The 18,162-nt window shown below is 54.4% G+C and overlaps 3 protein-coding genes across 4 annotated transcripts in view; 1 reads left to right on the top strand and 2 right to left on the bottom strand.

The window, feature by feature from the left end:
* The window catches only part of DUOX2 (dual oxidase 2), a 26,544-nt gene extending 21,704 nt beyond the window's left edge, over positions 1 to 4,840 (bottom strand). The window contains exon 1 of the mRNA XM_057380532.1: positions 4,477 to 4,840. The gene's annotated coding sequence lies outside the window, so the exon portion shown is untranslated. The remainder of the gene's footprint in view (positions 1 to 4,476) is intronic.
* Positions 1 to 7,952, top strand: part of DUOXA2 (dual oxidase maturation factor 2) — an 8,298-nt gene extending 346 nt beyond the window's left edge. Inside the window, exons 1-7 of one of the 2 annotated variants that reach the window (XM_057380537.1) lie at positions 964 to 1,057; positions 2,296 to 2,545; positions 2,667 to 2,724; positions 4,845 to 4,979; positions 5,132 to 5,345; positions 5,739 to 5,953; positions 6,336 to 7,952. In XM_057380537.1, coding sequence (XP_057236520.1) covers positions 2,399 to 2,545; positions 2,667 to 2,724; positions 4,845 to 4,979; positions 5,132 to 5,345; positions 5,739 to 5,953; positions 6,336 to 6,526 — 960 coding nt within the window. In that variant the 5' untranslated portion in view covers positions 964 to 1,057; positions 2,296 to 2,398 and the 3' untranslated portion in view covers positions 6,527 to 7,952. Of the gene's footprint in view, positions 1 to 963; positions 1,058 to 2,295; positions 2,725 to 4,844; positions 4,980 to 5,131; positions 5,346 to 5,738; positions 5,954 to 6,335 lie in introns of those variants that run through there. The other variant, XM_057380535.1, reaches the window with a different exon arrangement.
* Positions 7,953 to 9,091: 1,139 nt separating this feature from the next.
* LOC130582052 (dual oxidase maturation factor 1-like) lies at positions 9,092 to 17,185 on the bottom strand. Its single transcript, XM_057380538.1, has 7 exons — positions 15,512 to 17,185; positions 14,680 to 14,857; positions 13,758 to 13,815; positions 13,069 to 13,203; positions 12,711 to 12,924; positions 10,357 to 10,571; positions 9,092 to 9,743 (listed from the first exon to the last, which is right to left on the bottom strand). Exons 2-7 carry the CDS (start codon positions 14,824 to 14,826, stop codon positions 9,535 to 9,537), a joined length of 978 nt encoding a protein of 325 aa, XP_057236521.1. The 5' UTR covers positions 14,827 to 14,857; positions 15,512 to 17,185; the 3' UTR covers positions 9,092 to 9,534.
* Positions 17,186 to 18,162: the final 977 nt, after the last annotated feature.

Genomic DNA, 18,162 nt, shown 5'->3' with positions numbered 1-18,162 from the left:
CCCCGCTCCGGGGGTCTCGGCTCGCAGGGATCGCGAGGGGAGGATGCTTCTCGTCAGGAGTTAACCCCCTGTTTCTCCTCCTCCGCCCTCTTACACGGTCAGGAAAGCGCAGCGAGGTTGCCCCCTCGCCCCTCCCTCCCACCTGCCAATCGCGKCTCTGACGATTCGGTTTTCAGGGGACAGGATTTCTCTTTTTTCTTTGGAAAATACCGGCCTGCAACCCTGAGCAACCCAGCTAGGATTGCTGCTGGYTCTGCCGTCGCGAGTTTTTGACTGAACGCTTCCAAATACCCCGTTTATCTCGATTCATTCTGGAGCAGGAAAATGGGGTTTCTGTAAGGAGAAACCTCTGGTGTTTGGGCAAACTTTCTGTCTCCTTTGTCTTTCTTTCCTGCAAGGCCAGAATACTTTAAAWCRTAAGAGAAATTGTGTATTTCYGCTGAATTTTTGATCTTTCCTTGAAGATGTTTCAAGTTTTTCCCCACCCCATACACTGTAGCAGAGGAAATCACAGGGACTCTAAGGTCACAGCAGTGAGGATGCTTTCCGAGGGGCAACAAGTTCTGTTTCTCTTGCCGTGAACTATAGGCACCACTTTTCCACTTGAAAACTGCAAAAATGCCAAAGAGCTGGTCTTCTGTGAAGGGCAACCAAGGGAGAAAGAGGGGCAGACAGCAAAAGGGTTGTTTCCCTGGAAATTCACTACAAAACAAGTCCCAGAAGTTGCAAAGCGTACAGAAATGCAAACATCCCTTGGTGCTGATTGCAAGTTAAATTTATATTTAGCAAGGCAGCACTCTCCACGTGATGTTCTGGGTTTTAATTTTTTTAAGCTGTGAGTTGTGTTTTGGTGAAATCTTTCCTTGCTTCATKGTATCTCATAGGAAATTTGGACAAAGATTCCAGGAAACAAATGGAATTCAAGCCACTGAGATTTAATTTGTMCTAGGTTAAACTGCTCATTTATTTCTTTTCTTGCAGCAGCTCTGACTGTTTTGTGGGCATTTTTGCTGGACTTTGGTAGCATCAGGAATCAGCTATAGCTCCTGCCTGCCARGTAATTATAGCTTTCCTTCTCCAGGTTTGGCTTTCCAAGGAAATATAATCCAAAACTCTTACTGCAAAATAGTCCCAAAGAAAATTTGTAAGAGCACACGATAGCTCTGTTAGCCTGGAGCAGAGTCAAAGCAGAGTCAGGTCCAGATCCATTGTAAAATTCTGTTCTCCATTACACTCTTAGCTATTTTTTGTTACTATCTGGGTTACTGGACAGAAAATCATTCTCAAATCAAATATTGCTTATGTATTGAAAAGCAATTCAGCTGTCCAAGCAAACCGGTTTATGATAGTTACTGTGACCCACTCACTTCTAGGGATTTTGGATCAGCTTTTTTTTGGGGGGGGGCTGAATTGCTCTGGGTTAGATTTTACTTTAAAATATGATTAATACTGTTTTTGGAAAATGAGAATAAAATCACCTCCTCTGTACAGGGACAGAATAAAATGATGYCCAGTCATGAGCCAGATTAGCTCTGGCATTCTCTGACTTTAGCAAACTTCCTGGGGTAGTTGTATGCAGAGAGGTTATTAAATAAGCAAAACAAGAACACTAAGCATGTAATCAGTTTTTGTAGAAAATACCTGGCACAGGGAAAAGGTGGGTGCTTGCTGGAACTGGAGTGTCAGAGGGAGTTCAGAGTCATCTGTGAGAACGACACACCTTTCAATCCTATATAATTCAGCTTTCTTTAGCCTTGGGATGCACTCASTGTTTGTGCGTTCTTTAGACCCTCATCCCGGGACTGGGGGCTGCTTCTGRCCCCTCCAGACCGAGCACAGCACCTGTCCTTCCTCTTCCTCCTTCACCAGATCAGCCACTTCTGGGGAAAAGCTTCTTGGAGGAAACGAGCCGGAATGGGAATTGTGGGGTTTGGCACCGCCGGCCCATGGCTGGGGATAATTTTGCTGTTGTGAAATCCATGTTTTTACAAAACATGAGGTCTACAAGAGGTTCCTTGTAATTTTGAAGGATCCTGYGGTGGTCACTGGCTTGGGGACTTCCCCTAAGWGTGCACCACAGAGCGGAAARCYCTGGCTGGAGGGAAGGACGCGGCTSTGTCCRGGCAGGAGCTGCTCAGCAGGTTCCTGTTTTGGGGCTCACACTGCAGTAGGACGGGGGCTTGAGGCTCTTCGGGCTGCTGGAGCCCTGCCCCAGGCACCTCCTCTCCCGCACTCAGGGCTTTTGGGTGGCGTCTTCTCTGCTGGGAAGTATTTCAGCCGCCCGTTTCCTTGCAGCGCCGCATTTCCTCATCCCTCTGCGGGTTATTCCACACCTGAGCCACCGAGGCCTGGAGGCATCGCTGTGAGCGCCTCTCCCGCGGGCTCCTGGAGGCGCAGGATGACTCTCCTGGATGGCGTGTACCCCTTCTACCCGCAGCAGAGGAAGGCTGCCTCGTTCGACATCAGCACTGTCATTGTCATCGTGGTGTTCCTGGCGCTGGCGTGCAGCTTCCTGCTCATCCTCCCGGGCATCCGCGGACGGGCGGTGCGTGATCCCGGGCTGCCCAGGGCTCCCTGTCCTGGCTGCTGTCGGGTGGCTCTGGGCGAGGCAGGAGGAGAGCCGGGGCTGCTCCTGCCTGCCTGACACGCCGCCTCTTTCCCTGCAGAGGTTGTACTGGAGCCTCCGCGTTCTCCTCAGCCTCTTCGTGGGAGTGGTGATTGTCGGTRAGTGCTGTGCAGCCCTCGGGCATGGGTCTGGGGGCACATTAAACCCTGGGGGAGGCTCTGAATCTGGGCAATGTGAGCTGGGGGTCACAGCCACAGCTTGGTCCAAGCTGCTTTGGGGTCTACCTTATCCCTGCTCTGCAAAGCAGTCACACAGCTTCCCAAAACGGGCTTTCCATCCCTGGTCCTGGGGCTGAGTTGCCCGTAATTATTTCTGGGAGCTTTGCTGTCTGAGTCAAACAGCCCCAGCTCTGTCAGGCTGCACAGCCCCGTGTCCCTCCAACCGTGAGTGTGACCCARCACAGGCAGGGCGCAGGAACAACCACAAAAGTGTGGATGAAATGCAAAGAGCAGGTTGATTTTTATTACCTCACCCTTCAGTGGACCCCCAAACCAGCCCTGGACAGCGACAGGGAAGGGAMAGGCGCCATGGAGCTCAGATCACTAAAGGATCACTAAACCTGCTTTTTTTTTGACCTGAATTTCAGGGATTCGTGCTGGTGTAGTTCACTGATGTATTCTGATCTTCCTGTAGCAGGACAGGATCTCAGGTCTGTTCAGGAGGTGSTTCTGAGCTGTCTAAACACAGATCTTCCACTTCTCCAATGCACAAGTCTAGACCTATGGGTTTTTCCACACCCTACTTGCACGTCAGCTGAGTGTGTTTACAATCCTCCTCACCGATTTTCCATTATTTCCCCCTGCTATGTCAGGCACCTTGGGAGCRTGTGAGGAGCCTTGCAGGGCTGTGGAAGGAGAAAGCTGGAATAAAATACAGGAAGACAAAGGTCGTGGCAGTGAAGGGAAGCCTCCCGAGGAGCAAGGTTGGAGGAGATGAAAGAGAGGATTTTATTCAATGAAAACCAGGAAATCTTCTGTAATAATTGGGGGTGGAAACCAGGCAGTGGGATTTCCAACTCAGTCAGGGCAACAGGATGAGTGAAAAAAGATGTACTTAGCGGATAGAAGATGCCAGGTGGCAAGGGAAACCAGCCCTAACCATAAAATAAAGAAACCCTCCTGCTGTGAAGCACAAGATGTATTACAGGAGAAAGATGCTGAGGGGACAGGGATAATGATAACATAAAAGATTCAGCCCTGATTTGACCAGGCTCTAGAAGCAGGAGGCCAGACTGGGACCATCCCAATATGGGGTTGCCACCCTGGGCATCTCCAGTTCTGGGAGATGCCACCTGAGAACACGGTGCCAGGCTGGAGGTGACAGAGGGGTGGAGGTCAGGGCTGACTCCCAATTCAGCCGTGGAGCTGATCCATCCATCCAGCCCCGCTCCGTGCCAAGGCTGCAGCCCTGCACTGCTTGGGCACACGGCAGGAACGAATTGTTCTGAAGCCAGAGKCAGAGTTTCTGTCAGGGAGCAGCGGGGCACACTCACCCCTGCAGCCAAAAAACATTCCAGTGGAGCTGCCACTGGATCAGTGCCCTCACAAGTTGATTCAGCAACTGAATGTTTTCTCAGGAAAGTTTTGTTCAGCTCAAGATCAAGCAATTGGCTTTACTTTCTCTGTCGGAAAATGAAGCCCACTGCAAAATGGAAGTGCTTCAAAAGAGTGATTTTTGTTCAAAAAAACATAYATCAGAAATGCTTCAAATTTTCCTTTTTCTCCCAGACGGAATGACTGTCCAAGCTGTGATGGCACTTCCCACCCCTCTCCACACCTCTATTTGACAGTGACCTTTACTGTACCCTAAGAGTGCGATTTAGGGAGCTGAAGGTGTGAAATGAGACTCACCGCAGTTCCTGTGGCTGACAGGCTCAGCTCTGAGCCGTGTCCCTGGCTGCTCTGCTGCTTGCCATGGTGGCAGCTTGCAGGGAAGTCCTGGAGAGGATGTCCCAGGAGAAATCAGGTCGTGATGTCCATCCCTGGGGATCTGAGCTCTGCTGCTCCCGGATCCAGGGAGGGGATGCTGAGCAAGGGGAGGACCTGAGATCTGAAGGGTGTGGGAGCTGGTTGGGGCACGTCCTGGTGGCTGAGTCAGCACTCCTGCCCTCCAACACTCCCTTCCAGTGCCATGGTGGGAACGCTGCCAACTCACCCGTGATTCTCCCCTCGAGCACAGCAAAGCCCGGCTTTAACCCCAGCTTGATTTTTCCTGTCAGTTGTGCAGTTCACAGGGGACTGGGAGAGCGGCTGGGTGCAGGCAAACACCTCCTACAAGTCCTTCAGCCGTGTGTGGGTGAACGCGGACATCGGGCTGCACATCGGCCTGGCGGGGCTGAACGTCACACTCAGGGGTGAGTGATGTCCCATCTGGAGCTCTGGAGTGGCTGTGGCCCCAGGAGGTGTCCAGCTGCCCTGTGGGGGCCCTTGGTCTGTCTGGGGGCTCCTGGACCCTGCTGTGCCCRTGGTCCTGGCACGGCAGGACCTCAGCACATCCCTCCCGCAGGAAACCCGGTGAGGCAGATCAACGAGACCATCGACTACAACGAGCACTTCCCCTGGAGCTTCGGGGCGGATTACGACCGCAGCTACAGCGAGGGGCTGCACAAGGGGCTGCCCAGCCCCATCCTCTACGTGGCAGAGAAGTTCAGCACGCAGAGCCCCTGTGCTGTGCACGGGCAGTACCGCATCGCCGGACACTACGCCTCGGCCACGCTCTGGTGAGCCCTCCCGCCCTGCTGCAGCCACACCGGGCTTGTCCTGGGCCTTTCCCCATGGCCTCTGTGATGGCTGAGATTGCATCCTGCCAGGAGGGAAGCTGTGTGCGTGGAGGGGTCCCTGCCAGGCACTGCACACGCTTTGGGATGAGCAGAGAGGAAGTCCTGGTTCTCTCCGTGTGACAAATCCACCAAGGGTGGACACAGGACGAGGGGAATGTGGTGCAGGTCCTTGCTGTGATGTGGTGATGATGGCAGAAATCCATCCCATGGATGGAGTTGGAGCTGCTGTCCTTGGTGGTCCAGAGCGGGTTGGGACCTCCCAAGCCCACCTGTGAGTGAATCAGGTACCTGGGAGTGGGACCAACTCATCTGTTGTTCTTCTCTTKTCTCCAGGGTAGCCTTTTGCACGTGGGTCATCTCCAACATCCTCTTCTCCATGCCCGTCCTCGTTTACGGAGGATACATGCTCCTGGTCACCGGGGCCTTCATGATCTTCTCTCTGCTCTCCTTCTCCACCGTGAGGAACTCCCCGATGTGTCTGATCCACATTGGGACCGCCACCCTGCACGTGGCCTACGGGGGATCTTTCTGGCTCATGCTGGCGATTGGTAAGGACATATGGGTGCCCCAGATGGAATCACTGTGTCCCTCTSCATGTGCAAGAGCCCCAGGGGGAAGTGCAGCTCCCCAGAGCCCCAGCCTGTGTCTTGACAAGGTAGATCCTGGCAGAGATGGGGAGAGGGGTGAGAAAAGGGAGAACACCATCCTCATCCCAAGGGTAGTGGAGGGATTTGCAGTTCCTGAGGTGCAGAGACACTGGGATCACTCGCCTGGCTTTTCAGACCTGTGCCTGGGTTTTAAAATGCTCAGAACAGCTCATACAATAGAAGGTGTGCCACCTTCCACAGGCAAAGGCATTGACCTCTGGCAGGGGGGTGGGGACAATTCTGGAGGGGCAGGACCCCAATCAGAGAGCATGTTTGTTTGCAGGCCTGCTCTGCTTTGTGGCTGGGACCACCATCGTGGCCATGCACCACCTCAACCTGGACCTGCTCAAAACTTTCTTTGGTCTCCGTGAGGACAAAGCAGAGGAGTTCCAGGAAATGCCTGAGGTGTTCACCAACCTTCACTTGGTGACCCAGGGCCTGTCTCCTCAGCCCTCTGAAATCAACAGCGTCTAGAGTAAGGCTCTCACTCCTCTCCTGAAGGTGCCCCCAAAAGGGCAGAACACAAACTCTCCCTGATGTCTCCAGAGACCCCTTTCCCCCCTTTTCCAGCTGCCTTTGGAGTCCGCTCTGGGGTAGGTCCTTGCTGGGAAATACCCTCACAGACTGCATCTCCCTGCTGGTGCCCTGTGGCAAGGTCAGGCTGTGCTGGCAGGYTGCCATCAGAGCAGTCACAGCTCCTGGGGATCCCTGTCCCAGCAGGAATGTCCCTCCTGCTCCACGCCCTGCCACAGCAGCATGGGGATTGTCCCATGGTGTGTCCCCCTGAAACTGAGAAACAGCTCACGAGTGACATTTCTGCCTGGAAGCTCTGCCAGTCCAAAAACCAGAGATTAAACCTGCTCATTTCCTTCCCAAACATGACATTTTGAGGTTTAGGCACAGATCCAGCTTCTGCAGCCAGGATGCTGCAGGAGCTGGAATAAAAAATCTGCTCCAGAAACAAAGTACCATGGAGTTTGCTGTGGGGGTTGTGGTCATGTGGTTCTTTTTTGGACTTTTCAAATTTGGGCCTGTATTAGACAAAATGAACCTAGTGTGGGCCAAAAAGATGCCACAGGAAAGGAAGGAGAGTGTAGAATGAAGTTATCCCTGCCCAGCAGGAGCACACTTGGACTGGCTGGGCAGCAGGGGAAGGGAGGATTCTGCCCCTCTGCCCCATTCAGGTGAGACCCCACCTGCAGAGCTGCCCAAGCCCTGGGGCCAACAGCAGAAGGAGCTGGAGCTGCTGGAGAGAGCCCAGAGGAGGCCACGGAGCTGCTGCAGGGCTGGAGCCCCTCTGCTCTGGAGCCAGGTTAGGAGAGCTGGGGGTGCTCACCTGGAGACGAGAAGGATCCAGGGAGAACTCAGAGCCCCTTTTGGGGCCTGAAGGGGCTCCAGGAGAGCTGGAGAGGGGCTGGGGACAAGGGATGGAGGGACAGGACACAGGGAATGGCTCCCACTGCCATAGGGCAGGGATGGATGGGATATTGGGAAGGAATTGTCCCCTGTGAGGGTGGGGAGGCCCTGGCACAGGGTGCCCAGAGCAGCTGTGGCTGCCCCTGGATCCCTGGCAGTGCCCAAGGCCAGGTTGGACATTTGGGCTTGGAGCACCCTGGGATAGTGGAAGGTGTCCCTGCCATAGCTGGGGGTGGAACAAGATGAGCATTAAGGTCCCTTCCAACCCAAACTATTCTGGGATTCTGCATGTGAATGCTGGAAACCTGGGCACTTTCATTCCCATTAATTGTAAAATACTTCATTTCAGTATTTTTACTTTTCTTCCTGAGAAAAGACCCTTGCTATTAAGTTACCTATTTCTGTCAGATGATGCTCGTGTATCACTAATGTGGTTTGATCTGCACAGGAATTATTTTCAATAAAACTTTACTAAAACCCGTCGGCTTTGGAAAGCTGTGAACATTTGGGGGCTGGTTTCTTAGGAAAGTGCTGTAGGGCCCTTCTAAGGTCACTTCTGCYAGGTTGCACCTTGGACCAATCCATSTGCAGGCTGGAGCATCTCCTGATGGATGTCAAACCTCCTGGCTGAGATCTSCCAAGCCTAAGGAGCTCCAAGCCCTGCTGGGTCCTCTGGGTCCACAAAAATGGGGCGGTGGAGGATGCCATGGCTGAGCTCCTCCTCCCCAGAGGGCCTGGCCCGTGGTGCTTCCTCTGCAAACCTCTCTGTGGGGCTGCAGTTTGCTCCCATCAAACCTCCCAAATGCTCAGGGGCATGCCAGGAGTTAAAGCCCTCCTGCATTCCCCCTGCTGGTTTGCTGGGGATGTTCCAGTACCTGATTTAGGGTGCACTGACTCGACTTCATCACCCTGCACTGACTGGCCAAGGTCAGGTGCCCCATTTTAGGATCACCAACGGGCTCTGCCTTTTCTTTGTCCCTTCCCTGTGGCCACCACATCACAGCAACAGCCCTCAGAGTGACACCTCTGTCACCAGACAAGTGAAAGACCAGGTCAAACTTACTTTATTGAGTCAGAGGTGAAAACAAGCGAGCACAAAACAAAAAAGGAAATTGTGAAACCCTCGGAGAGGTAAAGGGGTGCAAAGCTGAAGCAAGCATCCTCCCTGCCTTGTGGGCATGGAGCCAGCTGGCTGCTAGCAGCCAGGTGTGGGTGGCTGCCTTGGGCATGAAGGATTTYGGTGTCACTTGCCCCTGACAAATATTTCCACAGCTGAGCAGGAGGAGCCCAGAGCAGAGGTGCACCTCTCCCTAACTGGTCACAGCTGATCTCCAAGGYACAGTTCCAGCTCTGTTCCCACCTCCTCCCCTCCTTCTCTTCCCCCTGCTCTGGTACCCCCAGCACCCTACTGAATTCTGCTCCTCCTGTTCCAAGAGGAGGTGCTGGGTACGGGGCACCCTGGGGACCGCAGCTCCATCTGCACCTCCTGACTGCTGATGGGAACAGCATTCCAAGGGCAGGGGGACTTCCCAAGGGTCTTCAGGGTTGGGAGGCTCTTGTGGGGGCTCTGCTTCTCCATTGGTTAGGGTTAGGGTATGGTTAGGGTTAGGGTTAGGGTATGGTTAGGGTTAGGGTTAGGGTCAGGGTTAGGGTTAGGTTTAGGGTCAGAGTTAGGGTTAAGCTTAGGGTCAGTGTTTGGGTTTATGGTTAGGGTTATGAGTATGCAGTTCCTGGTTTCTCCCCAGTTTGCTCAGATTTAATCTCTGTATCCTGGGGGCCTTTTTTTTGGAATGGATTTTGGGGGAAGGTAGCAACCTGTGGTCTGGAACTGCACAGTCAGGAATGGGGATGGGTTCTCTTCCCCACAAAGGTCTTCCAGCWGYTGGTCAATGAAGCAACAATGACAACAACAAAAAGGCCAACTGTTGTATTTCAGACACCTTTCCAGCTCTGGATATTCTCCTCACCCGGCTCTTGTCCTGTCTCTTCCCACCTGGGAAGGGCTTCTGATGGATTTGTGAATTCAGGAGCAACATCTCCAGGCCTTGCCCTGCATCCCCCGTGCCTCAGAGCTTGGTGACTGCCACCTGGCAGAGCTGGTCCAGGGGGACCACGAGCACATCCTGCGCAGAGGAGCCAGGCTCAGCTGACAGGCAGGGCTTGTCCCACACTCCCCCTTCGCTGCTCTTGTCCAGGCTGAAGAGGAGCTTCAGCTTCTGTGGCTGCACAGCGTTGAGGATGAGGATGCCCAGCCCCAGGAACAGGCACAGCAGCCCTGCAATGCACGGGGACACACAGTGACACCGCTGGGTGCCAGCTCCACCCGGGCCCAGCTGGACACCAGGGACATGTGACATGGCCCAGCWGCTCAGGGAAGGTGTTCATTTCCCTTTCCCCATCTCAATTCTAAGATCACTTTGGGCTCTCYGGTACAAAAGAGAGGTCGATGAGCTGGGGCAGAGTTGGGGCTGCAGCCCACTGGGCACAGGGGAAGGCTGGAGAGCCCAGGCTTGTTTAGCCTGAGAATGTCGAGTAACCAGGGAGTATTGATTACCACCTGCTCCTGGAAAAGGGCTGCTCTCCCTGGAGGTGGSTGTTGTAACACGCAAAATTTTGGTTTGATCAAAGGAAACAATTGCTGCCCGGATGTGGGGCAGGTCCTGAAAGGCAGAGGGAATCTGTATCCAGCAGATAACTTCAGACATTYAAATCTCTTGACTGCTCATCTCTTTTTCTCCACAACCTTGATAATTCTTATCTAAAATCTTCTAACCTAAAATTATCATTTTCTGTGACCAGCCACGGGGGAAGAAGGAATGAGGCAGCATTTGGGCATCATCTCTGTATGGATGGAGAAGAAAAGCCCTGGGAGMAAGCTGAGCACTCACCTGTGGCTAATGTCAGCCAAAAGGATTCACCATAGGCTGTTCTCAAGGAAATTGGACCGAACTGGATGGGGCACTTGGGGGTGCTCCTCGCAGTGAAGAASAAGAGCAGCGAGAAGAGGATCAGTGCAGCAGTGAGCAGAAGCATGCGGCCCCCRTAGAGCAGGATGGACATGGAGAAGAGCAGGCTGGAAAGGAGCCATGTGCAAAAGGCCAGCCTGCAAAAKGACCACAAAAACAGCCAAAAACATCAGGCTTAGAGTTCCTGCTCATGGTCTCCTCCCCACGTCCCAATGGAGGGACAAAGCCCTGGGCAACGCCGTCCAGCTGGCCTTGCTTCAGCAGATACCTGGACAGCCTGATCTAACAGGGTCCCTCACAACCCAAACAGTTCTGTAATGACATGAATGGTGGAGCTGTGGGACAGACCCCACAGCAGTGGAGAGGGATGTCCACACCTGCGGATGTTCAGTGTTGAATTTCCTGAAGCCCCCAAGCACCTTGGYATGGCTTTGGCATCAGCCCTGCCCTGGGTGTGGAACTGGAGTGGAAATCTCTGGAGGTTTCCGTGAGAGACTAAAATGCTGATGTTTAATAGTTCAAACATTTGGCCATTTGCAGGGGCAGGAGGTGCTTTGCTGGGGCCAGGTTTGTCCCCAAGAGGCAGGGGGAACACAGCTGACCCGCAGTGATGGAACAGATCCAGGTGTCCAAGGGTGAAAGTCCCCCTGCAGGGAAGGAACTGGTGTGTTCCCACCTAAACCTGAGCCTGCAGCAAGCTCTGGCTATCGTGGGACTCCCACCACTGAGAAGAACAGAAGAAAAGGATCAACAGGACACTGTCTGGTTCCATGGGTGGTCATATCTTTGTACTTTACCTGTCTCACTCTTTCTCTCCCCCGCCCCTTTCCTTTTCTATTTCTTATTGTCTTTGTCTGTCTCACATTTGCTGTGACATAAAGTCCATGCATTGACTCCAGCATATTGGTCTTGTTTGCACMTTARTTTGGACAGAGGCATCTCTCTGATAATCAGATCTCAACAGCCCCTCCAGAGTAACCTTTTTCCTGATCCCTGTGATTGTCCACAACTGGCCACCCCAGGCAATTCCCACGTGTTCAGAGGGACAATGGCACCTAGGGACACCTTTGTTTGGAGAACTGCACCATGAGCTGTGTCCACTGTGCCTGATTCAGCACTTGGAGTGCACCCAGCTGCTGGCCCTACCCTGTGCTTGGAGCTTGGGTTTAGCTCTGTGGAGAGGCGAGCCCAACAAATATTTCTGATTCCAAGAAAAATAACAAAAGAGAAGTTTTTGTGAATTTTTCTGCCTTGAAATACAGGAATGTTTAAGTAGGGATAATTATTTTTCCTGAAAACTGAAAAGGACATGGGTTCAGGGACCTGGAGCCTACATCCATGGGGAAATTGCAAAACTCACTGCAGGGCCTTTCCCACCACCTCTGAGATYTGTGGGGGTGCTCTGAGACCCCACAATCACAGCTCACACAAGGGCTCTCAGCTTCACACCAAGAGATGAGCTGTGAGCACCCTCCTGGTGGTTCCCCCTGCTCCCCTCGGAGCATGGGAGGAGCATGTCCCCTTTTGGACATGCAAAAGAAGACCCTTGACAGCAGGTCTGGACTGGGACTCTTTGTGTTGGTCCTTGGGAGAGATCTCAAACCATGAGCCTCACAGTTGCATCTGTTTTCCCTTAAATTAAGAAYAATTTTTCTCAGATTGCAGTTTTGTACATCAAGGCAGAGGGCACATAAGTGCTCTGACATCTGGMGCCCCTCTGCTCTGGAGCCAGGCTGGGAGAGCTSGGRSTGYTCAGAGAGGAGAGGAGGCTCTGGGAAGAGCTCAGAGCCCCTTCCAGTGGCTAAARGAGCTCCAAGAGAGCTGGGGAGGGACTGGGGACAAGGGATGRAGGRAGAGGGCACAGGGAATGGCTCMCACTGCCAGAGGGCAGGGACAGATGTGATATGGGGAAGGAATTRTTCCCTGTGAGGGTGGGAAGGCCCTGACTCGGTGCCCAGAGCAGCTGTGGCTGCCCCTGGATCCCTGGCAGTGTTCCAGGCTGGGTTGSRCGGGGCTTGGAGCASCCTGGGACAGTGGAAGGTGTYTGTGGYCATGGCAGRGGATGGAGCAACACAAATCCCCTCCAACCCAAACCACTCTGCAATCTCACAATCTTATRAATCCATAACAGGCCAGGAAGCACAAGCAGCCCAGATTCTGCAGGAAGTCGAGGCTTCAGCACAGCCTTATGGTGACAAGGGTGGCTTCATCAAGCTCCCTGTCCTATTCCTGGCTCTCCCCATTGCAGCTGGAGGTGAGCCCTGGCTGTAACTCACCACAGGGTGAGGGATGYRTAGTGTCCRGCGATGCGGTACTGCCCGTGCACAGCACAGGGGCTCTGCGTGCTGAACTTCTCTGCCACGTAGAGGATGGGGCTGGGCAGCCCCTTGTGCAGCCCCTCGCTGTAGCTGCGGTCGTAATCCGCCCCGAAGCTCCAGGGGAAGTGCTCGTTGTAGTCGATGGTCTCGTTGATCTGCCTCACCGGGTTTCCTGCAGAGGATGAACACCAAGGACCTTTCTCAGCATGGAGGCAGCTCCGAGGCTCCCTGGTACAGGGCCACAGCCCCCAGGTGCCCCCAGATGCCCCCAGGTGCCAAAGCTGCACCAGTCCCCTCCTGCTGGGACATCACKCACCCCKGAGTGTGACGTTCAGCCCYGCCAGGCCGATGTGCAGCCCRATGTCCGCGYTCACCTGGACAYGGCTGAAGGACTTGTAGGAGGTGTTTGCCTGCACCCAGCCGCTCTCCCAGTCTCTGGTGAACTGGACAGCTGTGGAGACTTCAAGGGTTAGTTACAGCCTGGCAGCAAGACATCCAGGGCTGGAAGCATCTGCCAGGACAGTCAGCAACACCCACCTCGTGACGAGGTCAGGGCTGAGAGCCCCAAGGGGCACAAGTCCTGTGTGTCCTTCCMCAATATCAACCCCAACCCATGACCATGAAAGGCCCCCAGGGTTGGTTTCTCCCCAGCCCCAGTGCAGATCCTGCCCCTGGAGGGATTGGGGCTGATGTGTGGGCACTGTCTGGGCACTGCTCCTCATCTGAGCAGCTGCCAATTTGTCTGAATCTCCTGATAGTTTTTGGTGAGGAGGGCTTTTGGTGACTGTCCTGGACATGACCATCAGTCTTCAGGCAGGAGACAGATGGGTACCTGCACCTTCCACCCACTGCTGGAGCCAGGTCCCAGACACAAGATGTGTGTCTGTCTTCGCCATGAACTCATCCTCCGGGCTGCACTTGGCCCTCAGCTGATCCCTTCACCCTTTCCACCTTTCTCCTCCATGTCCCAGGCATCCATGAGCTCCCCAGGATCCCAGCACTTACTGAGGATCACTGCTCCCACGAAGAGTCCCAACACCAAGCGCAGGAACAAGAAGAGACGCTGCAAAGGGTGAGCAGAGTGGAGGGACAGGTCTCAGTCAGATTTTGCCATGGGGATCYCAGCACCAARCATTTAATTCAGAAACAKCAGMTGGTGAGAAACAGAGSTGTCCCTCCCCTGGGGCCTCACCCYATGTGCTTTGTGGGTGGGTGGCATGGGAGACACATGTGGCCAGGACATCCCTGCCGTGGCGGGCAGGAGGCAGCAGGGAGATCCAGGCAGGGCAAGAAGATCAAAACAACCCATTGCAGACAGCTGTGAAATCCCCTTTCTTGGGAAGAAGGGTGGAGACATCCTCTCTAGCAGCCTTCAGCTGGAATTTCCACACTTATCCAAACCTCATGTGTTTGGACATGTTGACAGCTGGCCACAGCTGCACACAGAAGGAGTAAGTGGGCATTTGTAGTGTCCCCTGGGGTACATAATCCCCTCAGGCAGCCCTGCTGCAAAGCCAGGCACACAACCAGCACCCAGCATGGCTCACAGAGCCACACAGAGCCCRGCGAGCAGTGCTGGGACATGCCTGGCACACACCTCCTGCTTTTATTGAGGTTTCTGGGAAGCTGGCGTGAAATCTTTGAGCCTCACCCTGCTGTTCCACTATGGTGAAATCATTCAGGCTTGTTCACAGAGAAATCCAGCCAAGTTCAGATCTAGCTCTCTCAGAAATCTGGGCTGCAGGAGCTCGGTGTCTCTGGGATGGGCTGGAGCTCAGCCCCGTGGCTCTCCAGAGATCCCAGAGCCCTGGCCATGAAGCTGCGGGCAGGTTTGCTCACCGAGCGATGCTGAGGCTGGAAGGAGGGACAATGTGGGATGCACAGGCAGCGACCAGAAGTCTGGATCTGCCCCTGCCCCTCCACTTACCCCCCTGCCCCGGATCCCTGGCAGGATGATGATGAACGTGACCAGCACGGTGAGGAAGATGGTGACAATGACAGCCCGGCTGGTGTCAAAGGGGAAGCAAACATTGGCTCCAGGGTAGAAGGGGTAGGAGCCATTCCACAGCGTCATTCTGCTGCCTGGAAAGGCTGGAAATTGGCACCTAGAGAGACAGCGGAGAGAAATCCACGCTTGAACCCCACCCAGCCTTCTCCATGGAAGCAGCGCTCAGCCTGTCCCGGGCACGGCTGTGCGTGCACCCCACTGCAATTCCACACTGGTCACGCACTCAGGCATCTCYCACCAGAGCCCTGTTTTCCCAGGGCACAGCCCACAGCAAAGCTGGGTTGGAGCCACCAGGGCATCTGCTGCAATGCTCGGGCTGTCCCCAAAGAGGGGCAGCAAGGCACGCAAACACCGCTGGGCTGTTCACTCCCCACCTCTGCATGWTCTCCATCCCCGGAGCCTTCCCTGTGCTCCCTCCCCGGTTCAGYTCTTTGTCCAGCAGCCTGGCTCCAGGTGAATCACCGCACAAACACCGGCTGGGTGCTCCTTGGAACGGGGAAGGTCCCAGGAAAAACAGGAATAACCCCGAGGGGACAGAGAAGCTGCCCGTCCCTGGCAGGGGTGTGACAGACACCCAGGGCCCAGCTGCGGGTACCGGTGGGCGCTACTTGGCAAACCGAATTTTGTTTTTACTGCAGCGCCTGGCCCGCTCACCCTCCCGCTGTGACAGGGCTGATCGGCATCCCCGGGGAGCAGGGACCATCTCCACAGCAGCAGAAACACCCAACGCCCTTCCCCATCCAGAGCCTACCTCTTCTGTGCCCGCCCGGCCGGGGATCTGCGGCGATGGAGGRGCCGGGAAGCGCCGGGATGAGCCGGGAAGGGCCAGGAAGCACCGGGATGAGCCGGGATGAGCCCAGATGCTGCCTGCCGAGGGCTGCGGGCGAGGAGCCAGCCTGGCACGGAGTCACGGCTGTGTTAGTCCCAGTGTTTTTCAGAGCGCCCGCCTCCAAAGGTGGTTGGATCATCCAGCCTAACCCACAGCGGACCGGCCGCTCCGGCACTCCTTTGAGCCCCAGGGCATGCAGGGCAGCTACGGGRTTTGCCTTCTCCTTGGCTTTTCCTGCAGAACAGCGAAAAGTCCAYTTCCACACGGCAGGAAGGCCCTGGAGCTGCCAGGCTTCTCTGGAYTGTGGTGGTCGAGAGCCGAGGGTTCAAAGCCCTCACCTGCACTGCCTGGGGAAGATTCCCAACAGAGATCATCCAGAGTGGGCTGTGGCCTCCTCGCTGCCCCTTCTGCTCTCTCCAGCCTCAGGGGAGCTTCCCTGGCAAGGTCCTRGCTCAGCTGCCGGTCACTGGCCAAGGTGGCACGGTGACTGGCACAGGGGACCAGCAGAAAGGCACCACTCTAAAGGTGCTCCCAGCCCTTGTGCAGAAGATGCTCAGGTTGGTAAGCTGACCACGGTGTGGAGATCGTGGAAATTCAAGCATTTTGGGTTTGCCCTTGTACTTGGGCATTTTGGTTGGCTGAAGAAAGTTGTGTTGATGCTGAGCGGGACCAGCGTGGCCGAAACACTCTCCTGACCCATGTTTGGGGTCTTCCCCTGAAACTGGCACAGCCACCCCCTGGATATTTATTTTTGTATCCCAGTCAATGGGCTGGCTGKCTGCCTACTCCCATGGCAGAAGGAGGTAAAAACAAGTTTCACTCATGCCCAGCAGGAAATAAAGGCATTTTTGGGCCAAAGACTTTGCCATTTCACCTCAAGTCCCAGACTGATCCTATCCAGGCTGAATCCCTCCCCAGGGGTTGTTTAAAAAAATGTAAATAGAGGGTAGCAAGGGTGAGGTGCAGGGGAATCTGTGTGCAGAGATGTGCTGCAGAGCTGTCTGGTGGGGATGTGGCACCAGCTCCAATTCTGACAGCCTCTGCATTAGCTTTGGGATCATCCCATCAGGGATTTTACCTTYCCATCTTAGGGAACCCTGTCCCCACACACAATACCCATTCCTGCCAGTTTGATGTAACCATCAGGGAGTTGAACTTTTCCTGTCTTTGCTGGGGCTTGTTAATGATGCACTACGTGGTAATTAGCACTTTCATCCCTGGCTGCAGCTTAGAGCCAAGCTTTGTGTTGTAATCCCTGGCATTAGAGSCCAATTGTAAGCAATAAATATTTTTCCATGGGAACTCCTCTGTCTTTTATCACCCTGCCAGCCTTGGAATCCCTTCACACCACCTCCTGTGGGGTGTGAGCTTCCAGATCTCTGATCAGAGGAGTGAACATTGTGGTGGAAGATTTGGGGTTGGCCAGGTCTCCCTCCCGTGCACACTCTCTGGCACACTCGGGTGTCACAAGATTTTCGATGGGTGACGTTCAGTGCTTGTCCCACCCAGTGCTGCTGTCCCACCACACATCACCCTGGGACAGTCTGGCAGTTGGTGACAGTCCTGCTGTGAGTGAGGGGCTCAGCTGAAGGCCTTCAGCACTCACCCTCCAGCACTCACRTGAGGCTGAAGGCCCTGTTTCTCTYACCATAGTCTCACAGACYTGMCAGCAGAGCTGGKTCCCTAAAACCTTTCAGGGTACAAGTCTCCCATCCTTSCAGGGAAAGGACACATGGCCGGGAGCTGGGAAGCTGGCCCTTCATGAAAAACATGGCTCTAGGGCTGCCACACACACGTTCCCAGGCAAAAGACACAGAGCTCCCCTTGTCCMAAGTCCCAAGGAAATATTCCCACAAGTCCTCCTGCCCTGCTGGGAGTTCCCTTATCCCTTCCCATGGCACCTGGATTGAGGTCCTGGAGGAGCTTCCTACACCAGCAGCACAGCCAGGCTGGAGCTGCTTCCTGAGCCATGCTGGAGGCTGGTGGCTCCATCACCCGCACCACCTGGATCAGTTTTTGCTGTTTTTGGCTTGAAGATGCTTGGGATAGGTACAGATTCACTCCTGAAGGCAAAGGTGTTCCTTGGAACATCGGAGGRTGGGGGATGTCAACAAGGCTTGGGAACAGTGAGAGCAGGAAATGGAAAGAAAAGGGTGTCCGAAGTTCATTCTTTTTATTTCCTCCCTGGTACTCCAGGAAGGGGTCTTGGTGCATCCACCTCTGCCYGCTCCTTCAGGAAGGTTTCCCTGAATTACTGCTTGGCTTGGCTTCCCACAGCAGCAAAACACCTCACTGTGGTGGTGCTGACCTACACATATTTCATCAAATCCATCAATTACATGGCAATTCTGCAGCTCTGCAGTTCCTGGCACARTCTCAACATTGTACAAGGAGTCCAAAGGTTGGCTGGTGGGCATGGCAGGAGCTGGTTCACAGCACCTTCCTCTGCAGCCCAGCAGGACCATGAGCTGTAACCAGTGCAGTTTCCCATCGCTGGGTCAGGTCTATCCTGCTCACTGTATTTCATACACCATGAGCCCCAAGAACCAACAAATATATGAAAACCTTATTCC

Source organism: Malurus melanocephalus, unplaced genomic scaffold, assembly GCF_030028575.1.
Source record: "Malurus melanocephalus ecotype Western Australia unplaced genomic scaffold, MMel_1.1 scaffold_457, whole genome shotgun sequence".
NCBI lineage: Eukaryota > Metazoa > Chordata > Aves > Passeriformes > Maluridae > Malurus > Malurus melanocephalus.
This window is presented reverse-complemented; position numbering and strand designations above follow the sequence as displayed.